At 40.3% G+C, this 26,646-nt stretch overlaps 1 protein-coding gene across 1 annotated transcript in view; it reads left to right on the top strand.

The window, feature by feature from the left end:
* Positions 1-2,941: 2,941 nt before the first annotated feature.
* Positions 2,942-26,646, top strand: part of LOC121194218 (myocyte-specific enhancer factor 2A-like) — a 46,060-nt gene continuing 22,355 nt past the window's right edge. The window contains exons 1-2 of the mRNA XM_041056982.1: positions 2,942-3,054; positions 23,947-24,134. Coding sequence (XP_040912916.1) covers positions 24,081-24,134 — 54 coding nt within the window. The 5' untranslated portion in view covers positions 2,942-3,054; positions 23,947-24,080. The remainder of the gene's footprint in view (positions 3,055-23,946; positions 24,135-26,646) is intronic.

Genomic DNA, 26,646 nt, shown 5'->3' on the forward strand with positions numbered 1-26,646 from the left:
ACTTTTTAAAAAGCATGTTAAGAGCTAATCTAATGGGCACTTCATGCTCAGGCCAGTCTTTTGTTGCACAGAAACCTAGTTTGGGCAGAGGGAGGAAAATAAACAAAGTTATGTTTTGGTTTATTGCTTAGCGTTAACTTTTACACAGATCATAACACTGAATAAAATCACGCATGAAGTTTAGTTCAGCTGATACAAACACCGAGAACTTTGAACACAGCACAGGGGACTATCTCTAAACTGTGAACTATAGGACTCAGAGAGCAATGCTTACCCCTGCTTATCAGACATGAACGACACTAGTGTGCATTTAAAAATGACTGAATGACAGACTGTGTTGAGGATGTCTTGACTAGAAGTTGTGAGGTTAAAAAAGATTAGTTTAAAATAAAATATTATGACATTCCTGAAGATTAATACTGTAGACTAAAAATAAATGTCCCCCAAGGTCTTATCATATCATAAATTAAATTAAATTAAATTAAATAGTATCATGGTGTCATAGAAAATAACTTTACATAATCAATATTGTTCATAAAGGGTGTTCCTGACAGTTTTTTTGGGTCAACAGATCATTTATCTTTAGGAAGATATTAGTAGGCCATCAGAGTCAAACTCACACAAACACAAACACACACACAAAACACAAACACAAACACACACACACACATTAAGACTCACAAAACTCAGTATTGATTTTCATTGTATTCTTTAATTTCAGAAAAACTGCATTTTAGCACAATAACTAAACACATAATGAGTGAAGCTAAAATGACCAGTGGTTTAGTCCTCACCTTTATCAGGTCTGATGCTCTGGTCTGCTCAGACAGACCTTTCTCTGTCTCTCCTGCTGCTTTAACCAGTGTTTCAGTTGTTTTCTGCCTCATGGACACATGATGGCACCAGAGTCTCTTCTACTTCCATTCAACAGACCAGTGGTGGAGTGATGACCTGAAATCTGCTACACATTATTATCATCTATCCGTTATCATTATTACCTGTCCTCCCTGGACAAAAGCTCCTGTATACTCCTTAAAAAATGCTTGAAAGGTACATTTTATTTTACACATGGATTGGCTGGTGATTTAGCTTAGCTTTTTTTTTGGATATCAATATGGCACGGACAATACTGAAGCTGTGGAGATATCTGCTGCTGATGGGAAACGATAATCAAATAATGGAATATAGAATATTCCCCACTGTAATCTGATTTCACTAAAATATGTTTTGTTTTTTAAGTGAAGACATTAAAAATAACCGAGCTTTGTGCTGGTGAAAACCCATTACTTGACTGAAAAGTAACACTTGGAGAACACATCAGTACTTAATGGTTAGAAATGAATAGTAGTACCATTCACAACTGAAACAATACTGGGGGCCAGATTACACTTTGTTATTGAATAAGGGAAAAGTACACCTATTTAAATAAACCAGAATCTTTTTGTCACTCTTTCTTAGATGACTGAGGCAAATTTGGCTTGATGTAAATTTGTAAATCAAATAAATTTTCCGTTAACTGCCTATGACCTTATTTTCTCATTACAATACAAAGAAGTACCAAAACAAAACAAAAATATGTTAGGTATCTAATTTTAGAGTGCAACACATTTTCTTTGTATGAACTGTACAATGCTCCATCTTGTCTGCAGGCCCCAGTCCTTTTCCAGCCAATCCTCTTCAGGCTCTCAACAGACTGATCTGAGCATGTACAATGCTTATCTTTGCTCTTTTTCTATTGATGAGCCTCCGGGCTTTCATGGCAGTAACACAATGTCTGTTTTCATGACAGATTCAAATTTTGTATTCATAAACTTCTCATTGGATTCCTGTGTATTAATTCAACACTTGCATCCAGAGGGTAAAGGGCACCCGACTGGACTTCCCAAGGAGATTTTCTGATCGCTGCAGCAGCACAGACTGAGCTGAATGCTGGAACTGCAAATCACAAACTCAAAAAAGGCAGTGAGGAGAAGAAAATAAACAGACACAGTGGTTGCAGGTCAACCAAACAAGAAGTCCTTTTTATGTGTCTTTAAGCAAGACACTTCTTCCCTTCCAGATCCTCGTGCTTTATCATGGCTGACCTTGACCTTTGACCTCTGCAAGGAGGGCCAAGAGAGAGGAGGATTTCCCTATAAGCTGCCATTTATGTTTCATGTTATTGGTACAGAAGATGGCAACAGTGATTGAAACCTGTTGTCATCTTTTACCGTTGATCCATCTGCTTATCAGAAATTGCTTATCAGGTTTGCTGTTTGAGTAACTGAGTTATTATTTTTTTAAATAATGAAAACAGTTTGTGCTTTTTATGTTATTTTAATTTTGTTAAATACATAAGATAAAGCCTTCTGCTTCTGGTCTCCAGGCAGCAGCACTGTGAGCAGAGTAACCCTGCTCAGCCTGCTCCGACGCAGATCTTCTCCGCTGCTTTCAGAAACTTGCCTCAGAGTCACAAGCTCTCTCTTCTCTCCTTCAGGCAAAGGCTAAATAAAATATCAATGGATCAGTTATTATACTGGGCGTGTGTTTGGGTTGAAGGCAACTCACATGCTGTGCTGTGTTTGCCAGCTGAAAAGTCTGGTATCAACACTTTTCAATGTGATGATCCATCTTTTAAAGATCACATCCCAGGTTTATGCTGTTCCTGTACATTAGATAATTGTACAGTGTTATGAGCTACAGTAAGTGAGAACTTCTGTCTGTATTATTAGTTGATTCTCTGATGGTCTGCTCACAGAGGCGCATGTAAAACAGACAGTCATATTAGCACACCGCCTGAAAGACCTGTACACAATAACTCATGCACTGTAACACGTAAAAACACACGCATGCATGAACATCATCGACACTCATGTAGGAGGATCCCTGACACACACACACACACACACACACACTGGTGGGAGGAGCTAAACCTCTGCTGCTCTTGAGTTTGTCAGTTTCCCAAATATAGCGGACGAGGCTCTCGTGTGTGTGCGTGTGTTTGTGTGTCCACCGGAGACACTTTGATAAAACAAAAACTATCCTTATTCACAGAGACACACGGAGGGCAGAGGGGTAAGTGGAGCCAACCCTTGTGTGTGTGTGCTAGTGTGTGAGGAAGTGTGTTTACTGTGTGTCCTCTCCGCTGTAGCGCAGCGGGCTGAGAGGGAGGGGAGCCGCCACACTTCATACACCGTTAACGCTGCGATATCCTTGTTAACAAACTGTTGCACGGTCCGTTGTGTTTCTTTAAAGGACCAAGATAATGACAGCAAACTCTCTGTGCAGCTGCTTTTGTGTGTGTGTGTGTGTGTGTGTGTGTGTGTGTGTTTGGTTTATTCCGCTTAACGAGGGTATATTTATTGTTGTTTATTTTGTGGCAAGGCGTCTGTGTGTGTGTGAGAGGACAGTACGATACTGTGCATGTGACATGCCGAGGTGCCTTGATGGAGGGTTTTATAAAACTTTGATTAACTATATTTACATCAACATTACTTCCGCTGCTTTACATCGTCTCTCACTGGCTATAAACGAAGCTGTTGTTTGGAAAACAAAGTGTGTTTCTATGATTATTTCTTAGAGGGACACCAGTATGGTGCCAAAAGCTAACATGATAAAGTGCAATGCAGTTCAGCAGCACAGTCACGCTGGTTGTCTCCAAAGGACTGTTATAGTGCTATTACAGAGACTCCACAGGAGGGAAAGGCATGACATGCATTAAGACCACAGCAGTCTCTAAAGTCAGGCTGTTAATGTCACAGGACCCAAGCACACAGTGGTCTGCAGGTGTGTGAATTTAAAGGGCTTTTATTCCAAAATGTGTCTTAGAAATGCCAACCAGTGTCCCCTGCAGGACCTGCGTGACTTCACTGAAAGCTCATTTCTCTGCTGCACAAAGCCGCAAACTGAAACAGACTGAAAAGGGTACAGTAACAGTAAAGCCATGAATTACTGCAGTCTCTCACATCACAAAATATTTTCTCTATCTACAGCAGTGCATTCAGGTTCATAATGAACAGACGAGTGTAATGACTCACAGAAAATAAAGACAAAACATTTAGGTGGAGACAGGAAATTCTTCTTAAGTAATGCATTTATTGTTTTTCACACTTTTTACACTTGTGCTAAAATCAATTAAAAACATTTCTGTGAGACTGTAAAACACAGAGTGAGAGCAGAGAAGACAAACTGCCTGAGAAACATCAGTTACACTGAAATGTCTTGCTAATGTTCGCTAACATGAGCTAACATCAGCCAATGAAAGAGTCTTATATGAAAATAATAATAATAATAATAATAATAAATGTTAATGATTTGACCATACATTCAAAACAGTTGCTCTTAACTGTAGGTTGTAGCCTGTTGAACAGGAAATACAGCAACAATAAACAAATGTTTATTGTTGCTACATGAATTCAGTTAAATTCATTAACATTTGGAACAAATGGAAGACCTCCGCTAAAACCTGTTTCATTACTGCAAACACATAACTGTTACATTTGAGACGTGACTGTAGGCTCAACCAATACTGGAATTTTAAGGCCGATACTCACATTTCCTCCAGATCTACCCTTTTCAGTGATGTCAGGGAAATCATATCACCAAAAACAATGGCAATAAGACATGAAAAAAGCTCACTATTCAACAACACTGCTCTTTTTTTTTTTTTTTTAGACATGCTGTCTTTGCTTTTTCAGAGCCTGTTCTGGCTTTACCATTGTTCACAAAGCAGACAGTTCATCTAGACAACATATTAAGATAAGTGATATGCACTGGGGTGGGAACTTGACCAAACAAAGAGTGGGTGAGCAGAGGCTATACACTTTGTGCCTCAAGCACAAATGTAGTTTTAGTGTTTCTGAATGTTGTCTTCCAGCATAACTCAATAAATGCATGGAATTACTGGGCTCCCACAGAGGATCTCCCTTTGTCAGAGAGCTGTATTTAAAGGCAGCTTGAAAATGGTCTGATTTGCTTATTTTACCTGGCTGGGACAGGGGGGACTCTCAAAAGGCTTTCATTAGTTTTGGAATGAATTGCTTTATTTATTCAGTATTTCTTGGTTTTCTTCCTTGAATTACATGCCTTCTGAGCCTCTCAACTCTAAAGTTAGGGCAGATTCTAGTAGTTTGGGAAATCTCCTCAAACTTCTTTTAAATCAAAATTGTGTACTTGTTTCACAAGATGTTGAGGTGTCAGTGTTGATCTGTTTAAAACATTGCTGACATCTTTAAAGAGACATTGATTTAGCAGTTGTTTGCTGCTGTATGACAGGTTTCTCTCAGTTCCCCAATTCCAAAGTTTTAAAAAAGTCCCTTCAGAACATTATGGGTGATATCACTGTGATGGTTACTGTATTTTTAATAGTCAGCACTGTAACTGTGGTGTCGGGAGTGATGCTCTGCAGTGCATCAGACTGTTTATAACTGAGACAATAACTGCTGTCTTTGATGAACATGAGTAGCCTTGTGGGAAAAGATGAAACTTGGTGATAATGTCTATTGAAAAGTCCGGTCGCTAAATAAGCTATTCTATAGGTTTGTGTTTGGCAAGTAAAATGAAATGTGGCTGGTGAATAGATGGAAAATATCCTGCACTGTAGTTTGTGTTAGTACCCTGCTGCATTGTCCCTGCTCTTTGTTTTCATATTTCATTAGCTTGGCTTGCAGCATGTAGCGTCACCTTCAATTATCCTCCCTGTCAGTGGACCGACAGTGCCTGTCTGCTGGCTTTAGTGATTACAGGCTTCAGGGGACAGGTAATCAGGTCATGGTTACACTGTCACCCTGTCAGACTGCTGAGACCACAGGGAGCATATGGGATGAAAGAACTCTCCCATCTCCAGTCAGTTATCTCTCATCAGGCTTAGATACAGTGTGATTCAGAAAGTATTCAGACCCCTTCACTTTTCTTTATGTTGTGTCATTCTACTAAAATTGAAATGAATGTTTTTCCCTCATCAGTTTACACTTGGTATCCCATGATGACAAAGCAAAAACTGAATTTTAGAAATTTTTGCACAACTGAAATATCACATTGTCATAACATTTGGACCATTTATTCATTAATTAGCTGAACCACCTTTAGCAGAGATTACAGCGTTGTGTCTTCTTGGGTGTGGTGCAACGATCTTTGCACGCCTGGATTTGGGGATTTTCTGCCATTCTTCTCTGTAGATTGTCTCAATCTCTGTCAGTTTGGATGGGAACCGTTGATGGACAGCCATTTTCAGGTGTCTCCAGAGATCTTCGATTGGGTTCAAGTTAGGGCTCTGGCTGTGCCACTCAAAGATAAGTTGTCCCTAAGCCACTCCTGTGTTGTCTTGGCTGTGTGCTTAGGGCCATTATCCTGTTGGAAGGTGAGCCTTTGGCACAGACTGAGGTCCTGAGAACTCTGGACCAGATTTTCATTAAGGATATTTCTTTACACAGTTCGGCTTTCCTTTAACCCCAACCAGTCTCGCTGTCCCTGCCACTGAATAACACCCACACAGCATGATGCTGCCTAGGGATGAGTATCAAGAACCAGTCCTAGTTGAGAACTGGTTCCAAATTGTCTGAACCATTGGAATCGTATGCCTCTGATAGCCTGCGTGTGAGGCATTTAAGGGTCACCTGTAAATTGTAGCTAGAAAAAATAGCTGGGGTTACAGTCTCCCCCTGTAAACTGCATGAGTCTCTGTGTGCACTTTGTTCATGCACCATGACATCCACGGTAATTTCAATTAAGAATGAAAGCATTTTTCTACATGGGCTTAAATTCCAGGATTACTATTTATTCGACACATTTTATGTATCAGGGCCACTGCCTCCCAACTGAGCAGCATGACCGTTACTCAGGCCCAGTTTGGTGGAGTGTTGCAGTGATGGTTGTCCTTCTGGAAGTTTCTCCCACCTCCACACAGGTTCTCTGGAGCTCAGCCAGGGTGACCATCAGGTTTTCGGTCACCTCTCTTATCCTTCTCCCCGATTGCACTTGCACAATTTGGCCGGGCACCATGTTCTGGGGTCAGGGTTTGTTCCAGACTTATTCCATTTAAGAATTATGGAGGCCTCTGTGCTCTTGGGAACCTTCAAAACTACAGACAGAATTTGTGTGTAGCTTTCCACAGATCTGTGCACTGCAGGCAGTTTCTTTGAACTCTTGGCTTGGTATTTTCCCTGATATGCATTGTCAGCCACGAGACCTTACACAGACAGGTGCATGCCTTTCTGAATCATGTCCAACAAATTGAATGTACCACAGGTGAACTCCAGTCAGAGTGTAGAAACATCTCAAAAGTGATCAAGAGAGGTGGGATGTACCTAAGCTAAATTTTAAGTGTCATAGCAAAGGGTCTAAATACTTATGTCAATGTGATATTTCACATTTTTGGTTTTCACTCATTCATCACATCATTATGTGGTTCTGAGTGTAGGCTGATGAAGAAAAAAATGAATTTAAATGATTTTAGTATAAGGCTGCAATATAACGTGAAACAAGTGAAGGGGCTTGAATGCTTTCTGAAAGCTCTTTGTCCAGATATTGTCTAACTGATATAGTACAACACATTACCTTACAGTACAATGTAATGTGTTGATGTTTCTCCTCTTCTAGAGTTTAGTTCATTTATCACGTGAATGGCATTAAGGATAATGGGTGTCTAAAATGAGCCAACAACACAGCCAAGGTTGGTTCAAATTGTTCACTTAATGGTACAGTGCAAGATATTTGAATTTCTCTGTCAGGCCGTGATGTTGAACTTAGTATTGTAAGGATGTGTGTGTGTTCATATTAGCATTTATTAGTTGGGAGAAACTGAACTAAAAGAAGAGTGAATACAATACATTGACCAGGTGGTCAGAAACACAACTTGAAATGAACGCCAGTGTTGCATTATGTGTAAATCGGTTGCTGTTTGCTAGCGGGTTTAGTCATATCAACTTAAAAGGTGATAATGTTTTAATGTTGTGTGCCAAAAATTGAAGAATGTTATTGGAGGACTGGCCTCATATCATGTTTCAGCTAAAATTCTGTGTTCTGAAGTCTGAAAATGCATTACTATAAATGTGGCCAAGTCACATATACTTGATCAAATTACAACTTTTTGTAGGAAGTACTGTGAAGTCTTTAAGGTGAGAGCAGTTTAGAGCAGTTTTGAAGCTGAGAACAGTTGTTCATTGTCTTGTACATACTGGGTACATGTACATAATGTTCAGATTACTGTAAATCTGATTAAGATGTAAGTTTCTTGTGTTTACATTTAAAAGAACATAACTTCCCTTCATAGTTAGGTTCACCTATTCAGGGAATGGGATGGACACAAAAGGACCCAACCCTCAGTCATCCCTACACCATTTTAAATGGAATACGAGGTGCTGGATATAAAAACCACACGAGTGTGAGCATGTGTATAGAAAATACTTTAAACATACATTATTAGATGTTTCAACCCGTCTGCCAAAATAAAATAGGAGACCCTCTAAAAGCTGGCTGTCATACTCTGTAAAGTTTGGCTGGATGTCTGACATTGTTTCAAGAGAATCACAACTTCATTTTGTCTTAATGTAATCTGGCTGGAAACATTCCTTGGATACTTTCCCATTTAATCAAATGGACTTGGTCTTTTAGCAAGAGAAATGTGGTTACATATGAGTATGAATCTGACAAATACCATTTGTTGCTGAGTGATGATGAGTGTGTCAGTTTTGTTTTTTGGCATTATGGTTACTGCGAGGGCTGAGGGTTTCTGACCTAATGTCAGCTAATATCATGTTAGTTGGAGTTGACAGAGGTTTAGCTTTATCTGTGCCAGGTAAATAAAATGGAAAGAGTGAAGAAATTCAGACATCACGGAATAAGAGAAAAACTAGAAAGATCTGTGAATTTACCTCTGAAACCAGGCAACATCAGAACCTTGATTTTGAAGTAAAGGTCAGTGTTGGTGATGTTGTAAAGAGCTGCACATAAGGGTATGAGTTCATCTCCAGGAGCCATTTATCTGAATATTAAGTTGTGGATTTTCAGATTTTGGTACCTCTGCAACCTTAAACTGTTTTTGAATTCCGTATATTCATCGTGTCCACCATGCAAAGGCTTGTGAACCAGTATTCACCTTCATCTTTGAGTCATTTCTGTCTCTGTCCCTTTTGGCTTCTATGTTTGCTTCAGATAGATACCTCTTCTTCTTTATATCTGGTGCAAATGATTGTGTTGATGCCTGTAATTTACATACATTAAATACATGCCAGCTATCAAAGGGATATATTATGCCTTTCTGGTGTAATACTGTTTTTAATACGTGCAACAAAAAAATGATAGAAAATGACCTCCAGTGTAAAGGCTCTGCTTTGAAAAGACATCATTTGCATTGTCACATAGAAAGGCAGTAAGCAAATCCAGCTAACGTAAATGATGCCTTACAACACTGCACCATGCAAAAACACATAAATACAAGACATGCACTGACAATATGACATACTGTATTTTAAAGAAGTACAATTAAGAGTTTAGAAAGAAGAAGTTTTCTAAATATGATCATATGCAGCTTCCATCCATCGTACTGCATCTTCAAGCACTTTCCCATCGTTTTAGTCTTCAGCCAGGGTGTTGGTGTTTGCTTCTCACTTTCCAGTACCCAGTGGGAACTACACACCATGTTCAGTATTTTTTTTTTTCCACCCCACATGAAAGTCACACCAAACTCAGGGTACTTACAGCAGTAGAGCATCATACGAATCAAGGATAGTGAGTGGAAAAAACAGAGGTTTTGCTTTTGTGGCGGTTTTAAAGGGACACGTGGAAATAAAACCTGTTACCAGTAACATGACGACCTTTAACCACTTGTCCACTGTGTCAGCAAGGTTTGTTTGTGTGGCCGTACGGAGCCCATGTGTTCCCCAGTGGTATTTCCTTTCCCTCCTAGTTTCCCTAATGATAGAATATTTGGGGCCTTGTGGTAAACAGAAATAGCAACACTTCTGAAGGACAGGCTTCTCTTTTTACACCACATGCTGAAGAAATAGAGGCTGCACTGTGTGTGCATTTTATTGAGAGGCTATTTCAAGTTCTCCGTGACTGACTGACTGACTTTGCTGTTTTTTTTTTCTAGTCAATTACATGGCCTGCTTTAGTGGGCCCAAGCTCATGCAGGCTGCTTCTGTGTGGACTAATGCATTTCTTATCCACTTTGATTAGCTGTGGTGATGCCTGGCTAAACCAATCACATGCTGTTTCACAAAGAGAGGAGAGGACGAGGGGTTTAGCTGACTCTTCCTGCTGCACAGGCTCGTGGTGTGCTTGTTACCTGCCAGTGTGGATGCTAGCATCCAGACTGATGTGATTATGGAGCAGCACTGGCTCATTTTAGTTCTGTCTGTTGCACTTAAATAGTCAAAGTTTTTATTACGTGTGGAATATACCTCCTCAAGCTAATGTGCTTACATAAAACATATCTGTTCTGGGGAAATTATTGTATTTTGATTGATGGTTTTATCACATCCAGTAATATGGCTTCATACATTACAGATGGTTTCCACATAAACAGCTATGTGCACACTTGTCTCTGTGTTATGACTCATGTGTGGAGAAAAGCAGTCTGTCCTCAGTGTGAGAAGTGCTCTTAAGAGGTGAATTACTGCTCTCATTTGATCTCCAGAATAAAAGACATCTCTTCCTAACCAGAGCAGAAAACATTTCTCATCTTCAGTTGCAGTTTAAAATTCTAAAATAAAAAATTTCCATTAAGCACCTTCTATATTTTACCTGTTATTTCACCTGAAGAAACAAAGACTGTTGATGTCTGTAATATTATGATATGTCTCATAAAATATATATGTCTCATCTGGATCTGAAATCATTGAATATGTTTTTTGGCAACTGCTGTTATTCTCCCTTTTTGACTTGGATAGACTATACGCCTAATGACTATGACTAATTATCACAGCTATTTGTTTGGGTTTTAATGTTATAAAACATTTTTTCCTTTAAGTGAATTATCTACAGTGAGCTCAGGTTCCATCAGTCCAGTCCCTCACTAAAATGTTCAGAGCAACTCTGATTTTCCTGATTCGTATTATTTGTGGATAGGGTTCAGGGGTCAAGGGAATTATAAAATGTGGTTTATGTTTGTATTTATATAAAAGTAAGATTGAAATCATGTTTTTTTGTATTAAGCAATACCTTCTAGCATTGAAGGCTTTGACTGATCTCTCCTCTCCTCTCCTCCCCTCTACTCTACTCTCTTCTCCTCTCCTCTCCTCTCCTCTCCTCTCACTGTGGTTTCTGGAAGAGCTCCTAATCTATTGGACTTGAGAACTCTTCCTGCAGGGTCACCCCAGTAATCAGGCCTGAGCTGGTCCTTCCAAACCAGCCAAACCTCTGGCTGCCTGCCGTCTGACCGCTGGGCCACACACCCGCACGTTTGATGCTAAATATGCCGCAGAGGAGCTCAGAAATTACACTCAATAAATACAGAAATCAAATAAAACAATTTCCAAATATTAGCCTTTCAATCTACTTTCCTGCAGTCATATAAAACTGCCTTTGTTGCTCCCAGTAAATAGGTTTCCCTTGGCCCAGCCAACTTAAACAGTAATGTTGGGTCAATGGCAGCGTGGCTTGGCTTAATTAAACTCAGTGTTGATTTGCAGAGACAGGGTCCAGACCAGAGAGCGGTTTGGGTCTGCTCGGTTCCTAATGGTGCCAACACTTCATTAATACTGGCTGTGCATGAAGACGGCCTCACTTCACGCTGAGTTGACGACTAGGTTATACCAGCAAATGTGAGCTAACAAAAAAGAATTTATAATAAAAATGTATGTCTCTTTGTTAAGCATCCTACGTTTAGAATTACTGCAAACTTGCAGCTTTTCTCAACTATAGCAGCTAAAATGCAGTTAAGATATGCTGTGGAGTGTATTTCAACAACAATGAAAAACTAAAAAGAAAGAAAAGGAAAAAGCTCACGTACTGTAGCTTTAAATCCAATCTCTGCCTTAGTTTGCTTAGCTTTGACAATAGGAGGATTTGATTGGTAGTTTCACGTACCTCCAGTATACTTGTAGTGTTATTTTTCCAGACTTGATTTTCCAGGGTTTTTTTTAATGAAGAAACATTTTGTGTGATATGTGCATGAAATCTTCTGGCTAGCATTTGCCCACTTGTGATATGTTTATCCTGAAAAGATAAAGACTCTTGGCATACAAACTTAACTGTTGGCTGATTGTTTGGTTATTGGTGATTGGGTGACTGCAAACTGAAGTCAGCATGCCTTGCTGTAGCCTGACTGTTCAGTCTGATGTTCATTTCCAGCAGAGACACCCAGTATGATCTCACACATCTTTCAGCAAATATACACGCTAATCCCAGGTGACTCAGAAAGTGATCAGCCAATCCCAGCTGTAATATCCTTTCTCATGCCAGCCATTCACTGAAAGAGAATCAACTGTGAGCAAACACACACAGTTAACATTAGCTTCATAACTGATCTATAGCCTGGAGTCAGTTTGCAGGATGGACAAGCAGCCAGCTGCTAACAAATTGCAACCTATTCTGAAATCATCCAAACATTTTTATCATGGAAAGGAAGTTTAGATTTCAATAAAGATATGTTACAAAAATGTTTTTTTTTTACATTTGCTGCATGCTAATGAGGGAAAGATCAATTCTGTTTAAGTTGTGTGTGCTACACTAGTTAAGTCTGAAGTCACACTGTCAGCCTGTGCATTGTGAGCACTCATTGCACCATGGTTTGCACAATCAAAACAATTCTTAGCCTTCTACTGAGAAATGGCTTTCTTGAGGGTCAAACACTACAAATTCAAGGCTGGGATTTTAAATTTCCAGATGTTTCTTAAAGCTTTCCACAAACAGTTTCATCCATTTCAAACACGGTCCAAAGCTTTGACTTTGTGCCACTCAAAATAAAATACAACTAAGAAGATTTTTGGTGGCACACAAAGTTCGCGGTCTTCCTGCCTGAATCTGTCTTCATTACTTCTGTATTCACCACCGACATGAGGATAAATGCTTGTGTAAGGGCTGGTATAATGGCTCCAACTGAACTCTACTTGTCCTGTACATACACCAACTTGAAAAAGAGTCCACTGTTTACCCACTAATCTCAAAGAGAGAGATGGTAGTGTTGGGAAATGTGTGTATATGTGTGTAAGGGGGAGTCAGGGGTAGGGGGATAGGAGATTGCCTGGAGGACCCTCAGGATAGAGGCCTCAGATCTACTTGCCATCGCTTCACAACATTAAAAGGAAGATATTACTTTGCTGAAAGCACAGAATTTCAATGAGAGCAGGAACAAACACAAATGTTAAAGAATTCATTATAATATCATTTAGTAGATCAAAAGATTGGGCTGAGGCTAGAGATACCTCTCAGTGATGGAGTTATGTGGCTCTGTAAAGTCGTCTGCACGGAGCTTAAAGCAGAAGGCAGGAAAAGATTGGTTGTGCAGATCTACAGTATATACTGTATGTGTGGTGTTTGTATGATAGCACTGTGAGATTTGAAGGTGCTTTTACTCTGTGATTCTATAGATGTTATAGTACAGTCTTCAGCATTGCTGTTAAGATGAGGTTGTAGACTGTTACTTAACTGTGGTCTAGTGCTCCCCTGGAGTCCAATAGGGCTGTGTTTCTCAAACTGTAGGGTGGGTGCCCCTAGGGGGGTATAGAGGCAGTTCGAAGGGGTGCTAGTGATCAGGGAGAAAAATGTGGAGCAGAATAAAAGTTGAGTGAACATGTTTCATGTTGAAACAACAGACAAGCAAGAGGGCTTTAACGCAAGCAATACAGCTGCAAAGTGGGAGGACCCGCTGCTTCACAAAGTGTTTTTCCACATTCTCTATTCCTTTTTCAAATCTTTCTTTTATTGATATACTTACTGTTAATCAACATACACACAGGGGACTTTCCGAGTCATCAGTTTTTAATTCGTTCACTTTTGCTTGTGAGAAACTGTGACAGTTTGGCATGGCAGACAGCTCTAAATACTATAAGCCTCAGCTGCTGTTGCTCGTTGAAGCCAGTCAGAGGTGTGAAACAAAGCTGCTGTGAGTTCAAAGCAGTTTGTCAGAGCAGTTGGGAGCAAAATCCGGTGCAAAATCCGGTGCAGTGTTCCCACATTCAACCAAACAGTGATCCAAATCAAAAAGTAAATTAAGTTAGCAATAGCTGGGGTTTTTTGGCCACTTGGTGGCAGTGGAAACAAGTTGTGCACTGACATATCATTATCTCTTAAGCTGATATGGCTAACTTGTCAAAAAACAGTTGCTTATGTACACATCCAGCTGTTACAGAGCAATATTAGCATTCATTTATTCAACCTCTTCCTGTCTGAACATTTCATACCTACAATATGGAAATCTATTATTTGCCTAACGTCAACAAAGAGCAACCGTATTATGGCCTGCAACGATGTCTTCCGCCATGTAGCTTTAACATCTGTGGTGCTTCGAGAGGCTCATTCTTCCCCAGCTACAGCAGGAGTGAGAGACACACTACAGTTCACTTGCAAACAGCATAGTGGGGTTGACAGTTCTGTCCCAACACTGCTTCAGGGCACTTATACCCACTTCAAGAAGCCTAAGGACTAAGTCAGAATGTTTTTTGTGGACTTCTTGTGCACTTTTAATACAGTTCAACCCCATTTGATGAGAGAAAAGCTGCTCAGAATGAATGTTAATCCACACCTCATCCTCTGGGTCCTGTTCTTCCGGGGTTTTTAGAAATCAGGCGGCCTGAATCGATGGTCACCTGAGCTCTTCCAAATCAGGCTCCACAGGAGCCCTGCAGGGATCCGGTATCTCTCCTGTACACGTTGTAAATGGACGACTGCAGAAACCAGGATCCAGACACTGGAAACATCAAATACTTAGACGACACAGTCATTATGGATGACGTGGTGCAGTGGGAAATATCTCAGCCTCAATGCTTCAAAAACCAAGAAGATGATTCCCTCTGATCTCCAAGATTAGCATCAGAAAATAGAAAAGGTGGAGGAATATAGATACTTCTGCACCATTGTTCCTTTAAACACAAGAGTGCAGCCATCTTTGCTGAATGTCAGCAGTGCCTATATTTCCTGAAGAAACTTGCATTCATGCAATCCCACTCCAAAAGATTATTCGCAGCAGCAGCTGCAGAATCACTGGACTAGACCAGGAACCACTTCACATCAGGGACACAGGAGCTCAAATAACCCAGGGCACAATACACTGTCCTTGTGACCAAGACAACCTCATCCCCTCACTCTGTAGGGACAAATGTATGGTACACAAAACCAGGAAGGCCACAGAAAGATTCATCCTGCTCTGGTCTTTAGTAACTCATGAGGGAAATATCTACAGTATGTGTGTGTGTGTTAGAGAGTCCTTGACATGGAGTTGTTAGGGAGCAGATGCAGTTGGAATTTTTTTTTTCCAGTTTATTGGCCCAGCAGAGCTGTGGCCTCTTTTGCCTGTTAGGAATATTATAGTGTACATGCGCCGTGAATAGAGTTCGGAAACAAGATATTTAACCAAGACAATGTGATTTCACCTCAGTCCACGATCACTGCAGCCCAGTATCACTGCTTAGCTTTTCGGGAAAACATGACAGTGACGGAGAGCAAAAAGTATTGTGCCAGTACTGAAAGTTCAGTTGAAGACCAATTAGCGTTTTTTATGAAAAGAACAGAGTATGGAAGGGGAAGCATATTTTACGGGGCAGCTTGTGTTTCAATCTGAGTTGCAGGCATGACATCAGTGTCTCTGTGTTGAGACAGGAAAATCTTATCCCACTGCCACTGTCATAAAAGCAACACAATAATGAAATGACATCACAGTGGGCCAGTAATTAAATGAACAGACTGCTGTCTTGGAGTTTTTACTAGGCTGGGAGCTTGTGAGTAACACTGCAGCGTGCAGGAGAATTGGGTGTTGATGAATGCAGGCCTGAAGCTACGGGCTTATTGAGTGTGAAATTCACAAATTTATTATCACGCAAGAACACATTTATTATTGTCTCGTTATTGTGCCCTTCATAAATGTATACACACACTCTCACATGGCGTTCCTGATACTCTCATTTCCTCCTTATAGTGACTCATAGTTAACATAGTCAACACAAGATCTTAGTTTTCTAACTGACTGGGGGAGTCGGGTGGTACGGTAGATGACAGTTTAAGCCATCTAATCTGGCCGGCCTTCAGCCTGGCATTAAATGGCTGGGCTGCTGGTGAAGGGAGATGACTTTAATTATTACATTTCAGGCAAAAACTCATTAGCTCAGTGACCTGCAAAGCAGCATAGGCCAGCGTCGATACTCAGGCTGCATGATACCAGAGGCTAGCCTGTCTGACTGTGGGTGATGAATTAATCACAGTCCATGCTCCCGCCGTGCCTGGCAGCAGACAACAGCAGCACTTGGTTTCCTTGTTCCTGTCTTCCTATAAAAGACATGTTCCTCTCCAAAAAAGCCACAGAAAAGGGTAAAGTGTAACAGTTTAAGATTGAACTGAACTGATTCTCAGGTTTTGTCATTGGGCAGATTTACAAGTAGTCTCATTTGCGGCTATCGTCGCTGGTTGTGACGTGTGTATTAACTTCTGCTTATTCAAAGATTGTTCATTGTGCCAGAGCTTCATTTGCATAATACAATGCTAATTTCATTGCTGGTGCTTTTAAGTCTCTGCAGCTCCATTATGTTTTTACATAAATTGTCATTCGCTTTCATTACATCAAAGAAAACTCATATTCACAACTGGGCATGTGGGGAGGGTTGTACTGTAAACAGTGAAGTGTTAAACACTTCAGCCAGTAAACAAGCCTGATGTCTCTCCTTCTCCCTCAGGGAGCAGGTCCACCACATAGCCTGCCTGTTTACCATGAATAAGTTCCCCCAAGAACTTTTATAAAAACTCCATTTATGAAAACTTCAAAGAATGTCCGGGCTTGCCGGGGGGGGGGGGGGGGGGGGGATCTTCTATCAGTCCGCCTCGTTATGCCTTGAGCAATGTCTCCCTGCTGATGGCTCAGATGCAAATAAGCTGCTGGAGGAAGAAGGATGAGATTGAGCAAAAAAAGGAGGTAGAGGAGAGCAAGGAGATGGGCAAAATTGCTGGAAGGTAAGGATACGAATGAAGAATATTATCTGTCATCAGTCCTTAACACTTTTGCAAACAGTGATGAAACAGAAACTCTTTAATCTTCCCGCAAATGGCCATGAATCTGACCACGGCTGTTTCCGCACTGATAACCGGGCTCAGCTCCATGATGCTCAAAAATAATGTTCGCACATATTGGAGACAGTGGCTTCTTTATTCTACCCGTAGCAGAAGCTTGGGGGGGGGGGGGGGGGGGGGGGGGGTTACCTAGTGGTGCATGCAGGGTACCATCAGCTTGAAGCCTCATTGATTCACTGTTGGAGCGAGTGGAGCAGAGGACACGGTGGGGTCAGCACAATTAGAGATGAACCCATGGTCTTTAATGAGGAGGAGGGATGAAAGGGTTGCCAATTACTCTGTGCTGTTCTGCAGTGAAAACAACCTGGTGCTGCTAAGACCCAGCATGATTAACCTCCACCAACTCTAATTTTGTTTATTCTTTATATGAGAAAATGTTAAAAGGGAGGTTGTTAATTAGTTCTCATGATGTTAAAACTGTTATTAGAACTGCTATTTTTACGCTCTTTGTTGACCCCATTTATTGGGGTTTATTGGGGTCAACAGGCCAGTGTTAGATGGGCCCTGCCATGTTGTTGTGCAGGCTGGATGAAATGTGTATTACTGTGTATGGAAGAGTTTACAAACCATTATCTGAGGAGTAATTGGTGGAACGATTGCCTGAGTGTTTGTAAGGTTAAAGGTAACACTTTAACAATTAGTGAAGGTTGAAATACCCCTCAGTCTGTGTTAACGTGTTGAAAAGCTAATTAGGGGCACTCAAAGTCTACAGGAAGCTTCAACCATACTGCTTTTAGTGCTTTAAATAAAACTGTGACAACTTCTAAGACAACTAATGTCACATAAAAGCAACTGGCTTTGGAGGTGAAGACAAATTGAGCCTGAAGTGCTGAAGTGCATCATCTGTTATCTGTGTGATTAGTGGTTGATTTAGTTTAAAGGAATAGTTTGACCTTTTGGAAAAAACAGCTTTACTACTGCATATGCAGATACTGCATATTAGGGGAGAAGCTTGATACCAGTCTACAGTCTGAATGGTAAATATAAATTTGGAACCAGCACCTGGCTAACTTAACTTCGCATAAAAACAAGAAGATATTGGGAACAGCTTGCCTTGTAACAAAGCCTGCTTAGGAGCTGACGTAGGATCAGCTATTTAACATACAGATAATGGTATCGATTCTCCAATCTGACTCCCAACAAGAAAGCAAAAGCCCAAAATGCTGAACTATTGTTTTAAATATTCTAAATCAAATTGAAGCCTAATCCTCAGAGGTAGGGGACGGTGTTGCTGACATACTGCCTTTAATATTTCCATTGGATAGGCATTTTATGTACCTCTGTATCTCTGTATCACTTCACCTTTGTCTTGTTCTGCCTTTTTTCTTTGTGCTCAGAAACTAAAGTGTCTAGCTTCAGTAATGTTTTATGGTTGTTTTTACTCCAATCACTAAAAGTTTGTTGTTGATAAAATGTAGGAGAACTGTAGGAATGGTTTGTTCTGTCATGCAGCAGTGACATCTGATCCTTTGACTTCTTGTCTCTTGGTTTCTTTTTGGTGAGTTGTAGAAAATGAAGCTTATTCTACTTTTGCAGTTAGTGTAAATTAGTTTACGGTGAGAAATTTATTCTCAGCTGAATGAGAAAACGTTAATGGTGTGTGTGGGAGGTGATGGGGGGAGGGTTATTTCCACTCATGCTCCCTCTTTAACTGCCAGACAGGAGGTGGGCCTACTGTGGCTGTCACAGCTAACAGGAAGTTGGCAGTGTGGAGGAGTTTTCTTCTGAATTTTAGCCTTGTCCAGTGCTGCTGTCATCATTCTGTGGTAATCGAAACTCTTTCCTTACTTTTAATGATGGATCTAGCGGAAATTTTGAGACATACATGGGTTGATATCTGTGATAGTAATTCTAAAATGTTCATAAAATTACTGGGATGTTGTCAGATCTCCGAGTAGAGGACAGACAGTTTAACTTCAAGATGCAGTTCATCAGCAACACCCTGTTCTGGTTCAAACTCCCACTTTTTGCACATTGTTCTGAACTGCCCAGTACAGTCATAGGTCAAGTGCCTTATTCAAATGACCCATCAGTGATAGTAATAAATTGACCCTGCTATTGTAACAGTATAGCAATCAACTAGTCACTAAACAAAATGCATGAGATCCTACCGGCACATCTAAAGCTCACTTCATTTTATAGATAAACTCTAAAAATGACAATTTGTGGTTTTACAGGAAGTTATGTGCTGGACTGTTTTGTGGTCGGGCACAGCAACATCCTGGAGTCACGGCTCTTTGCCTGGGCAGTGACTCGGTGATGAGAGAATGGGTTTTGTGACTGTTTGACAGAGGCAGGGTGGGTGTTCCCCCTCTTTCCGTGCTGTATGCTAAGCTAAGCTAACATCTTCTGGCTCCAGATGTGAGTAAATAGCAGGTATTGATCTTCTCATCTAACTCACTCGCCCATTTTTTATGTAAATGCATTATTCCTCATTTTTATGTGAGCAAACTCTTAGTGCCCACAGTCACTTTTTCAAATTAGTAATATCTTATATTAGTCATCAGAATCACTATTTACAGCAGGCAACATGTTTGTTTTCTCCTCATCATGCAGTCATGTGCTGCATCCCAGCATTCAGTACACAAAATATACTGAATGCTGGAAACCCTTTGGCTCCATTTACCAAAACAACAATAAGTGACATTCTGCTATTGTATAGGCATAACAGATATAAAATCCTGTGCAATCCAACCTTGGAAAAGTGTGTTTCACACCCTCACAAAGAATGGTCATGCTTCCAAAGATCCACAGGAATTGGATTTCATGGGTGAGATAAAGAGGAGTGTATTTGGCTGTGAGGTTCGCTCCGGGGGCTTAGCACTTCTTGTTAAGGATACATCCAGAGGCAGGGTGTATTTTGAATTTACAGAGGGGCTGTGAGAAGGTCAGAGCAAGTACACATTAGAAAACTGCAGATCTGTTTCACTGATGTTTGATAATTATTCCAGCATTTGGAAATAATGGAATTAATTTCCAAAATGAACATTTTCAGAAAAGAAATTACTGTTACAATATATTCTAATTCTACAGGGAAAGGACACAACATACCTAAAATACCTGTTCTATGATCAAGGGATAACCATGGAGGAATCATGCAGATTCATTTGTGACCTTTGTTTCTGTTGTTTTCCAGTCTGCTATGAATGTATATAATCAACAGTGTATTCCATAGTTCTACATATCCATTGTCTCATATATATACACACACACACACATACACACTGTTGCCCATAAAGTTGGAATAAAATATATTTGACCTCTTCTCATGAAATGATTGTGACAATGTGATTTATTCTTGATAGATAAAGTGTATATCTTCTCAAAACTGTATTGATCAATCTCTTCAATGTAATTACTAATGTGTATAAATAGGAATAAAACTAAATTATTCCATCATACATATATACATACATACACATATATACAATTGAGCATTATCAGAAGTTAGGCATTCGACTATATGAAGAGACTCATGAGGATGCTGTCTGTAAACATGTAATTTAGTCGGGGAAGGACACTAACACCTGTGAAGTGTACCCTGAACTGCCATAAGATGTTTTTAAATTGTGCTACTCATGTATTAGATTAGGTGGGACTTTTCTTTTGGATGTAATAAAATTATAATAAATGGCTCAGCCTTGCAGATGTCTGTGTGAGTGCTGGTTGCTGCAGCCTGCTGGCTCATCCCTCTGTGTTGTATTGATTTTCACGCCAGCCAGATAGAATTTCTGCCATAGTAACATATTACATCTGCACTGATCAGGACAACAGGAGATGTAGAGCAGGCACCAGTGTTACTCCACAGACTCTGTAGTCTGAGACGTAGATTCATTGTCAGACGTGTTTGTCTACAAACAACTGGTTAGTTAGGAAATGAATTGGTCTTGGTTTCTCTAACCTTCACCAGAGGGCTTCTGTTGCCAAAAACTACCCTGACCACAAACAGGACTCAAGGTATGAGCCTCGGTCTCTGGTGTCACTGTCTGATCCCACCATCTACCCCGACCACCTCTCTATGACTAATGTAGCACTCAAAAGAAAAAAAAAAAAAAACACTGCCAGGAAATACAATCCAGAGAGCAATTACGCTTCCCTCCAAAATGTATTTAGGAAAACAAATTAGTATCATACACAGGGCTGATTAGGGATGTGAATTGCTTGCTTAACAGCAGTTTAAATTCAGTTTGTCAAATTGGCAATTCAATTCAAGAGTGGTTATTGAGTTTATTTGTTTATTTTTTCTTTATATTCTTAAATATAATTTGATTTTAGAAACCATTTTTTGTTTCAGTAATGAATGAACATAATAAAATTTTGCAATAATGTGAAACTGTTCTTAATCTCCAACAAAAAGATAGACAAGTTATATTTTAAAGTAAGACAGAAAATAATATTTGTATCACAGTGTTTAACTAAAATCACTTATAGAAATATATAATACCACACTTGGAAGGCCTCATACTGTTTCTAATAAACAGTTCTGACAAACTGACTAAAGATTAAAGATCTTGACATCTTAAGATTTAATGTCTCCTGACCTGGATTAAAAATAAATAAATAAAATAATATCAGCAGTACTAGTAACATCCATAATATTTAATACTAGCACTGGCAGCAGTCACAGTTGCACTAGTGTCAGTCCCAATTTCAGCTTTTCAGTAGTTTCAGTTCAGTTTATTGTGATTCAGAGTATTTCAAATTGATTATTGCTTTATGTCTATTCACAGATCAATGCATTATTATTGATACAATAAAGCAATAACACTGAAGAGTTACATGCCTTGTGTATATGTTACAGAAGAGCTAGAAAGTGCCTCCTGCTTTTGCAGGGCTTTCCTAACCAGACCAGAGCATTAAACTGTGACTTTACGCTCCTAGATGGATTTTGCTGATTCAGACTTGGTATTATAACACAGCAATCAAACTGAGCCGTCACTTGAGAGCACAAGCTGAAAGAAATATCTGTTGTCTCATTTCTCATGGAAATGAAAACTCAGAAGAGTGGAGGAAAGGATTGTTCGTCTGTTTTCAAAATATTTGTGTCTTGTCATCAAATCATCCAGATTGTAAAACAGACAAATCCTTGTGACCTTTAAATCCCGAATGTGAGAGGAGTCTTTGTCTGTTACAGTGTGTACCCTGAACAGACTTCGGAGGGTTAGCTGGGATCTGGGCTGGTGGTGAACTGGAAAGGGTTAGACAATGGCACGCAGCCTCTTGCAAACCAATCACCATTATGTACAACTTAGCCTTCAAATGTTCAAGGATAAAAAAAAAAAAGAAATATGAGATGGTAGTGTGTTTTCAACAGGAAACACTGAAACAATCACTCAAATGGGACAAGACCAGAGCAGGCTAAGGAAGACCTGAGGAAATAGCAGCTAGGCTTTAACTGCATTTTAGATCAACATGGGATTTTCTATTTAATTTTATTCATTCTAAATTTATCTGCTGTGTTGGGCTTTTAGGTAACTGGCAGTTATATTATCTTTTATTGAATATAGAGGTCATTTAAATCAAGTCATAGATAAATTTATGCTGGTGAATGACAAATGCATTTGTCCCATCTCCCAACCCTGTGAACTGGGTCTGCAGTGGGGGTTTTGGTGGCTCAGCTCTGGGCTCCACATGCTGCAGTAATCCAGGGAGGGTTAGGATAAAGCCTGGCTTCGCCTCACTCTCTGCCTCCTCCCAGATCAGATGAGATTAGGAAAGAGCTAAGGAGCTCTCGGGGAAGGCAGGGCTGAGAAACACAGAGGCTGAGGAGGGACACAGCAAGGCAGGTGGGCATTCCTGCAGAAGGAGAAAGCAGGAGAGCAGAGCTGAGTTCACCCAAGACCGCAGGGTTGAATATGTAGTGCACACGAAGGAGAATAGCTGTGGAAGAGAGTTTGGAGCCAACTAGACCAGGTGCGTAATGAAGGAGATGCACTAGATTGAATTCCTCTGGTCTTTCTCAGTCAGTCTGCTCTTGTGTCCTTCTTGGTGAGTTTGGTGTAGATCCAGTTTTTACAGTTTAAATTCTAAAACAAAAGACCAAGACCAGTGGGGTCCAAGTGTCTGAGACCAGTTTCCCTTTTACTTGAATGGGAAAGTGGTCTCAGACTTTTGGACCCCACTGTGCTTTGGAAAAAACTGAACAGAAAAGACTGAACAAAAGGGAAAGCGCTCCTCTCCACTGTGACAGGAATTTGGATTCCAACAAACACAGTTGGCATTGTTTGTGGGTGGGAATGTGATGAGAGACCATGTCCTTGTTTGCTGGACTAGCAAGTCCTGCTGGTTGGCCTGTTAACCTTGTCGTGCTTTATGTCCTAGTGACACTTTTTACTCTCAGGTGAAGACGCAGCTGTCCTACTGAGGACAGTGGAATTAGCAGTGACAGAGACTGCAGTGCATGTGCATGGCGCATGGTCTGAAGACTCACTGTAAGAATGATCCATCAGGTTCAGTCAGGCTGGCACAGATCATTGTCTGCTGCCCTGTAATCTGAACATCTATACAGTTTCTTGAGTTTCTTGACATTATCTTGTCTTGTAAACAATCTGGGTTTGGCAGCCTTGATACAAGGATTCTATGACCCTCTATCTTTGATAAGCGATGCTCTTGTGAACATACACTACATAATTTGTGCAAATATTGTCAACCATGTGATGAATGTAACTGTTTGTGGCATTGTGTGGTGTGGTGTGGTGTGAGGGCTGAGTAGCTCTGAGATTGATAAATTGACTTTATCTTGCTCTTTTTCAGCAAGCCATGCCAAGCTGTTACTGGAGTAACAGATCTGACATTGGGACTATATGCTGAGGATTGTCTGGTAAACCTTTAACTACCTGGAGCCTACTGATATTCTTCTTCGGCTTTTATTGGAAGACGTTTTGGCAATGGGGAGGAAGAAGATCCAGATCACCCGGATCGTAGATGAGAGGAACCGTCAGGTCAGTGTCTTCTTCTTCTTCTTCTGTTTTCTTATATTTTATAATTGTGCTGTTTGTTTTCTGTAGAAAAAACCTGTGGTTAAAAACCTCCTGTGCACACTGTTTAAGTTCCTTATCCCTGACACTGCTCTGTTAAACATCTCCTCAATCCTCTGTATCACAACATGCATCCATACAAAAACATACAGTGTATTTCTGCTGAGGAAAACAACATCTAACTGCAGTTTTGGAATTTTTTTGGTTGTTAAATTTAGTTTTCATGATATCTGATGTGTTGTTGTGTGGCCCCTGAATCGCACTCAGAGACCACTCTGAAATTAGGGATTCACTATGCCTATTCCAAGATCCAAAGGAACTACGAGAACAGTCAAAGTCGATACTTTTAAAGTAGTTAAAGTAATTTTTAAAAGTTTCCAATAGCAACATCAAATACTATATGGATGTGCAAGTACTGACAGGTCCAGGACCACTTTGTGAAGGGACCTCTCAAGGAACCTTCTGTGGATCCCCTTTAATCTAAAGAACTCCTAAAGATTCTTCTGAGCTGTTTTACTTCTGAGAGTGCAGTGGTCACAGCTGGTGGCGAGGGCAGTAATTTGGGGTTAGCTGGGTCCGAACGGCACCCTGTCATTAGCAGGGTGGGTCAGCGTTAGGGACACACAGTGGCCTTCTCTCCTCACAGTCTCCTTGCTCAGCCACACTGCTGCCCACTGGAATCCCTCTCTGTCTGTCTCCTCTATATATATCACCTCCAACAGCACAACAAATACCAGCCTGTCTGGAAGGAAGGCGCAGGCTCTGGAAATAGGGATGTGGCTGGAAAATAAATATCTGGGATGATGTTTATATTTGATGTTTGGTTGTCTTGGCCAGAGCGTTTTTAGATAGACACTGCTTTAGCTGTCGGGTGTGCACTATCACTGGAGCCTGCTGTATATTTAGGCTCTGGTACTCTATTTTAGGAAGTTGACTTGTTCTTCTTGTTTTATCTGTCAAGTGCATCAAGTGCTTTTAGCTGTTCTTCCTCTTTCTCCAACTATCACACTATTACACACTATGCAGATTATATGGTAATGACATTACTGTAGTAGAAAGATGCTCCAGTGATACATCAGCTATCAGCACACACATATTCTAAAAGAGGAACAAGGTAGTTCTTTGTTCTTCCTTCTCACAGAAATATATTTGCAAGTCATGCCCAAGAAATAATAAATATAATTACAAACTTCATTTAAGAGGAAACTAAAAAAAAAAGACTTTTCTGCCAAAAAATGTTAACTGCTTTTGGAATCGTAGTGAGAACTGTGGCATCCATTTTACCACTATCGTCTAATCTAGTTACTGTAATGAGATGCAACATTTATTCAGGGAGTGCTTCTGTTCCAAATGTTTCTGGCATAAGTGCAAATGCTCAGCTTGATTGAACATGAACTTGGTTGGCCATCTGATGCAGCCTTTGCTCCCTAACTGGAACATGTGATGTTACAGGAGCTCCAACATCTTGGCTGAGGACACTTTGCTCCTGAGACATTTCAAAAACAAATTAAACTGTACTGGAGACAAATGACATAATATCGTCCCCACTGGGAAAAATGAAATGTTTTAAGAAAACTACACTTTTATGCCCAAAAAGGAGACTAACTCACTTACCGTATTTCCTAAAATAGGAACAGGCCTTTATTTGAATCAGACTTGTATTAGAGGCAGGCTTTTATTTCTAATTCCCTCTGTTTGTAAGGTATAATTGATCATATTTTAGCACAGAGCTTTGTTTTGATCCACTCCCGTTTGCACTGGCAAAGTTACTACGTTACGCAAAGTGAATTGGTTCAGAATGAATGAATCAGACGCCACCATTGTGTCAGTTTGAAAACAAATATTGTTGAATTTATTTAATTAAAATGGTTTTATTGTACATTATTCTTAACTAGCATTCACATTACATGACAGGCACTGTGAGTTTATTCAACCTTGTTTTTTTCCCTGGTCAGTATTGGGGGGCCGGACTTTATATGGTTCTTGTCAACCACACCTCTGGCCATTATCGGAGACTCAGCTTTTAATTAACTATTTGAGGAAATATGGTATTAAGGGTATATTGTTCTCTCTCACTTTACACTCTGCATGTCAGTTGTCTGACTCCCAGTGAGGCCCACACTGATGGAAGCATTTCATGTCCTTTCTGGTAAGGAGGTCAATGCTCAGTAATTACTGATCAATGGGATCAGTGCAAACACTTCCACCAGTGAATAATTAGGGATAGTGTGGACGTGCCAAGATATAAAGGAATTTGTTTGTTCATTTCAGGAGCATGTAAGAACAAGAAGGGCAGAAAAAAAAACAGGAGAGGAGTGGGTGTTTTCTGCTGAACTGATAAGATTTGTGTGTGAAATTCACACATGCTTGTATGAAACACCACTGTATAGTCTGCCAGTCTGATTAGCAGCTTCCTGCTCTTCCTAACCCCTCTGCCAAGTTATGTTTATAGGGTAATTTATACTTCCCATCAGTG

The sequence above is a fragment of the Toxotes jaculatrix genome, chromosome 1, assembly GCF_017976425.1.
Source record: "Toxotes jaculatrix isolate fToxJac2 chromosome 1, fToxJac2.pri, whole genome shotgun sequence".
In the NCBI taxonomy this organism is placed as follows: Eukaryota; Metazoa; Chordata; class Actinopteri; family Toxotidae; genus Toxotes; species Toxotes jaculatrix.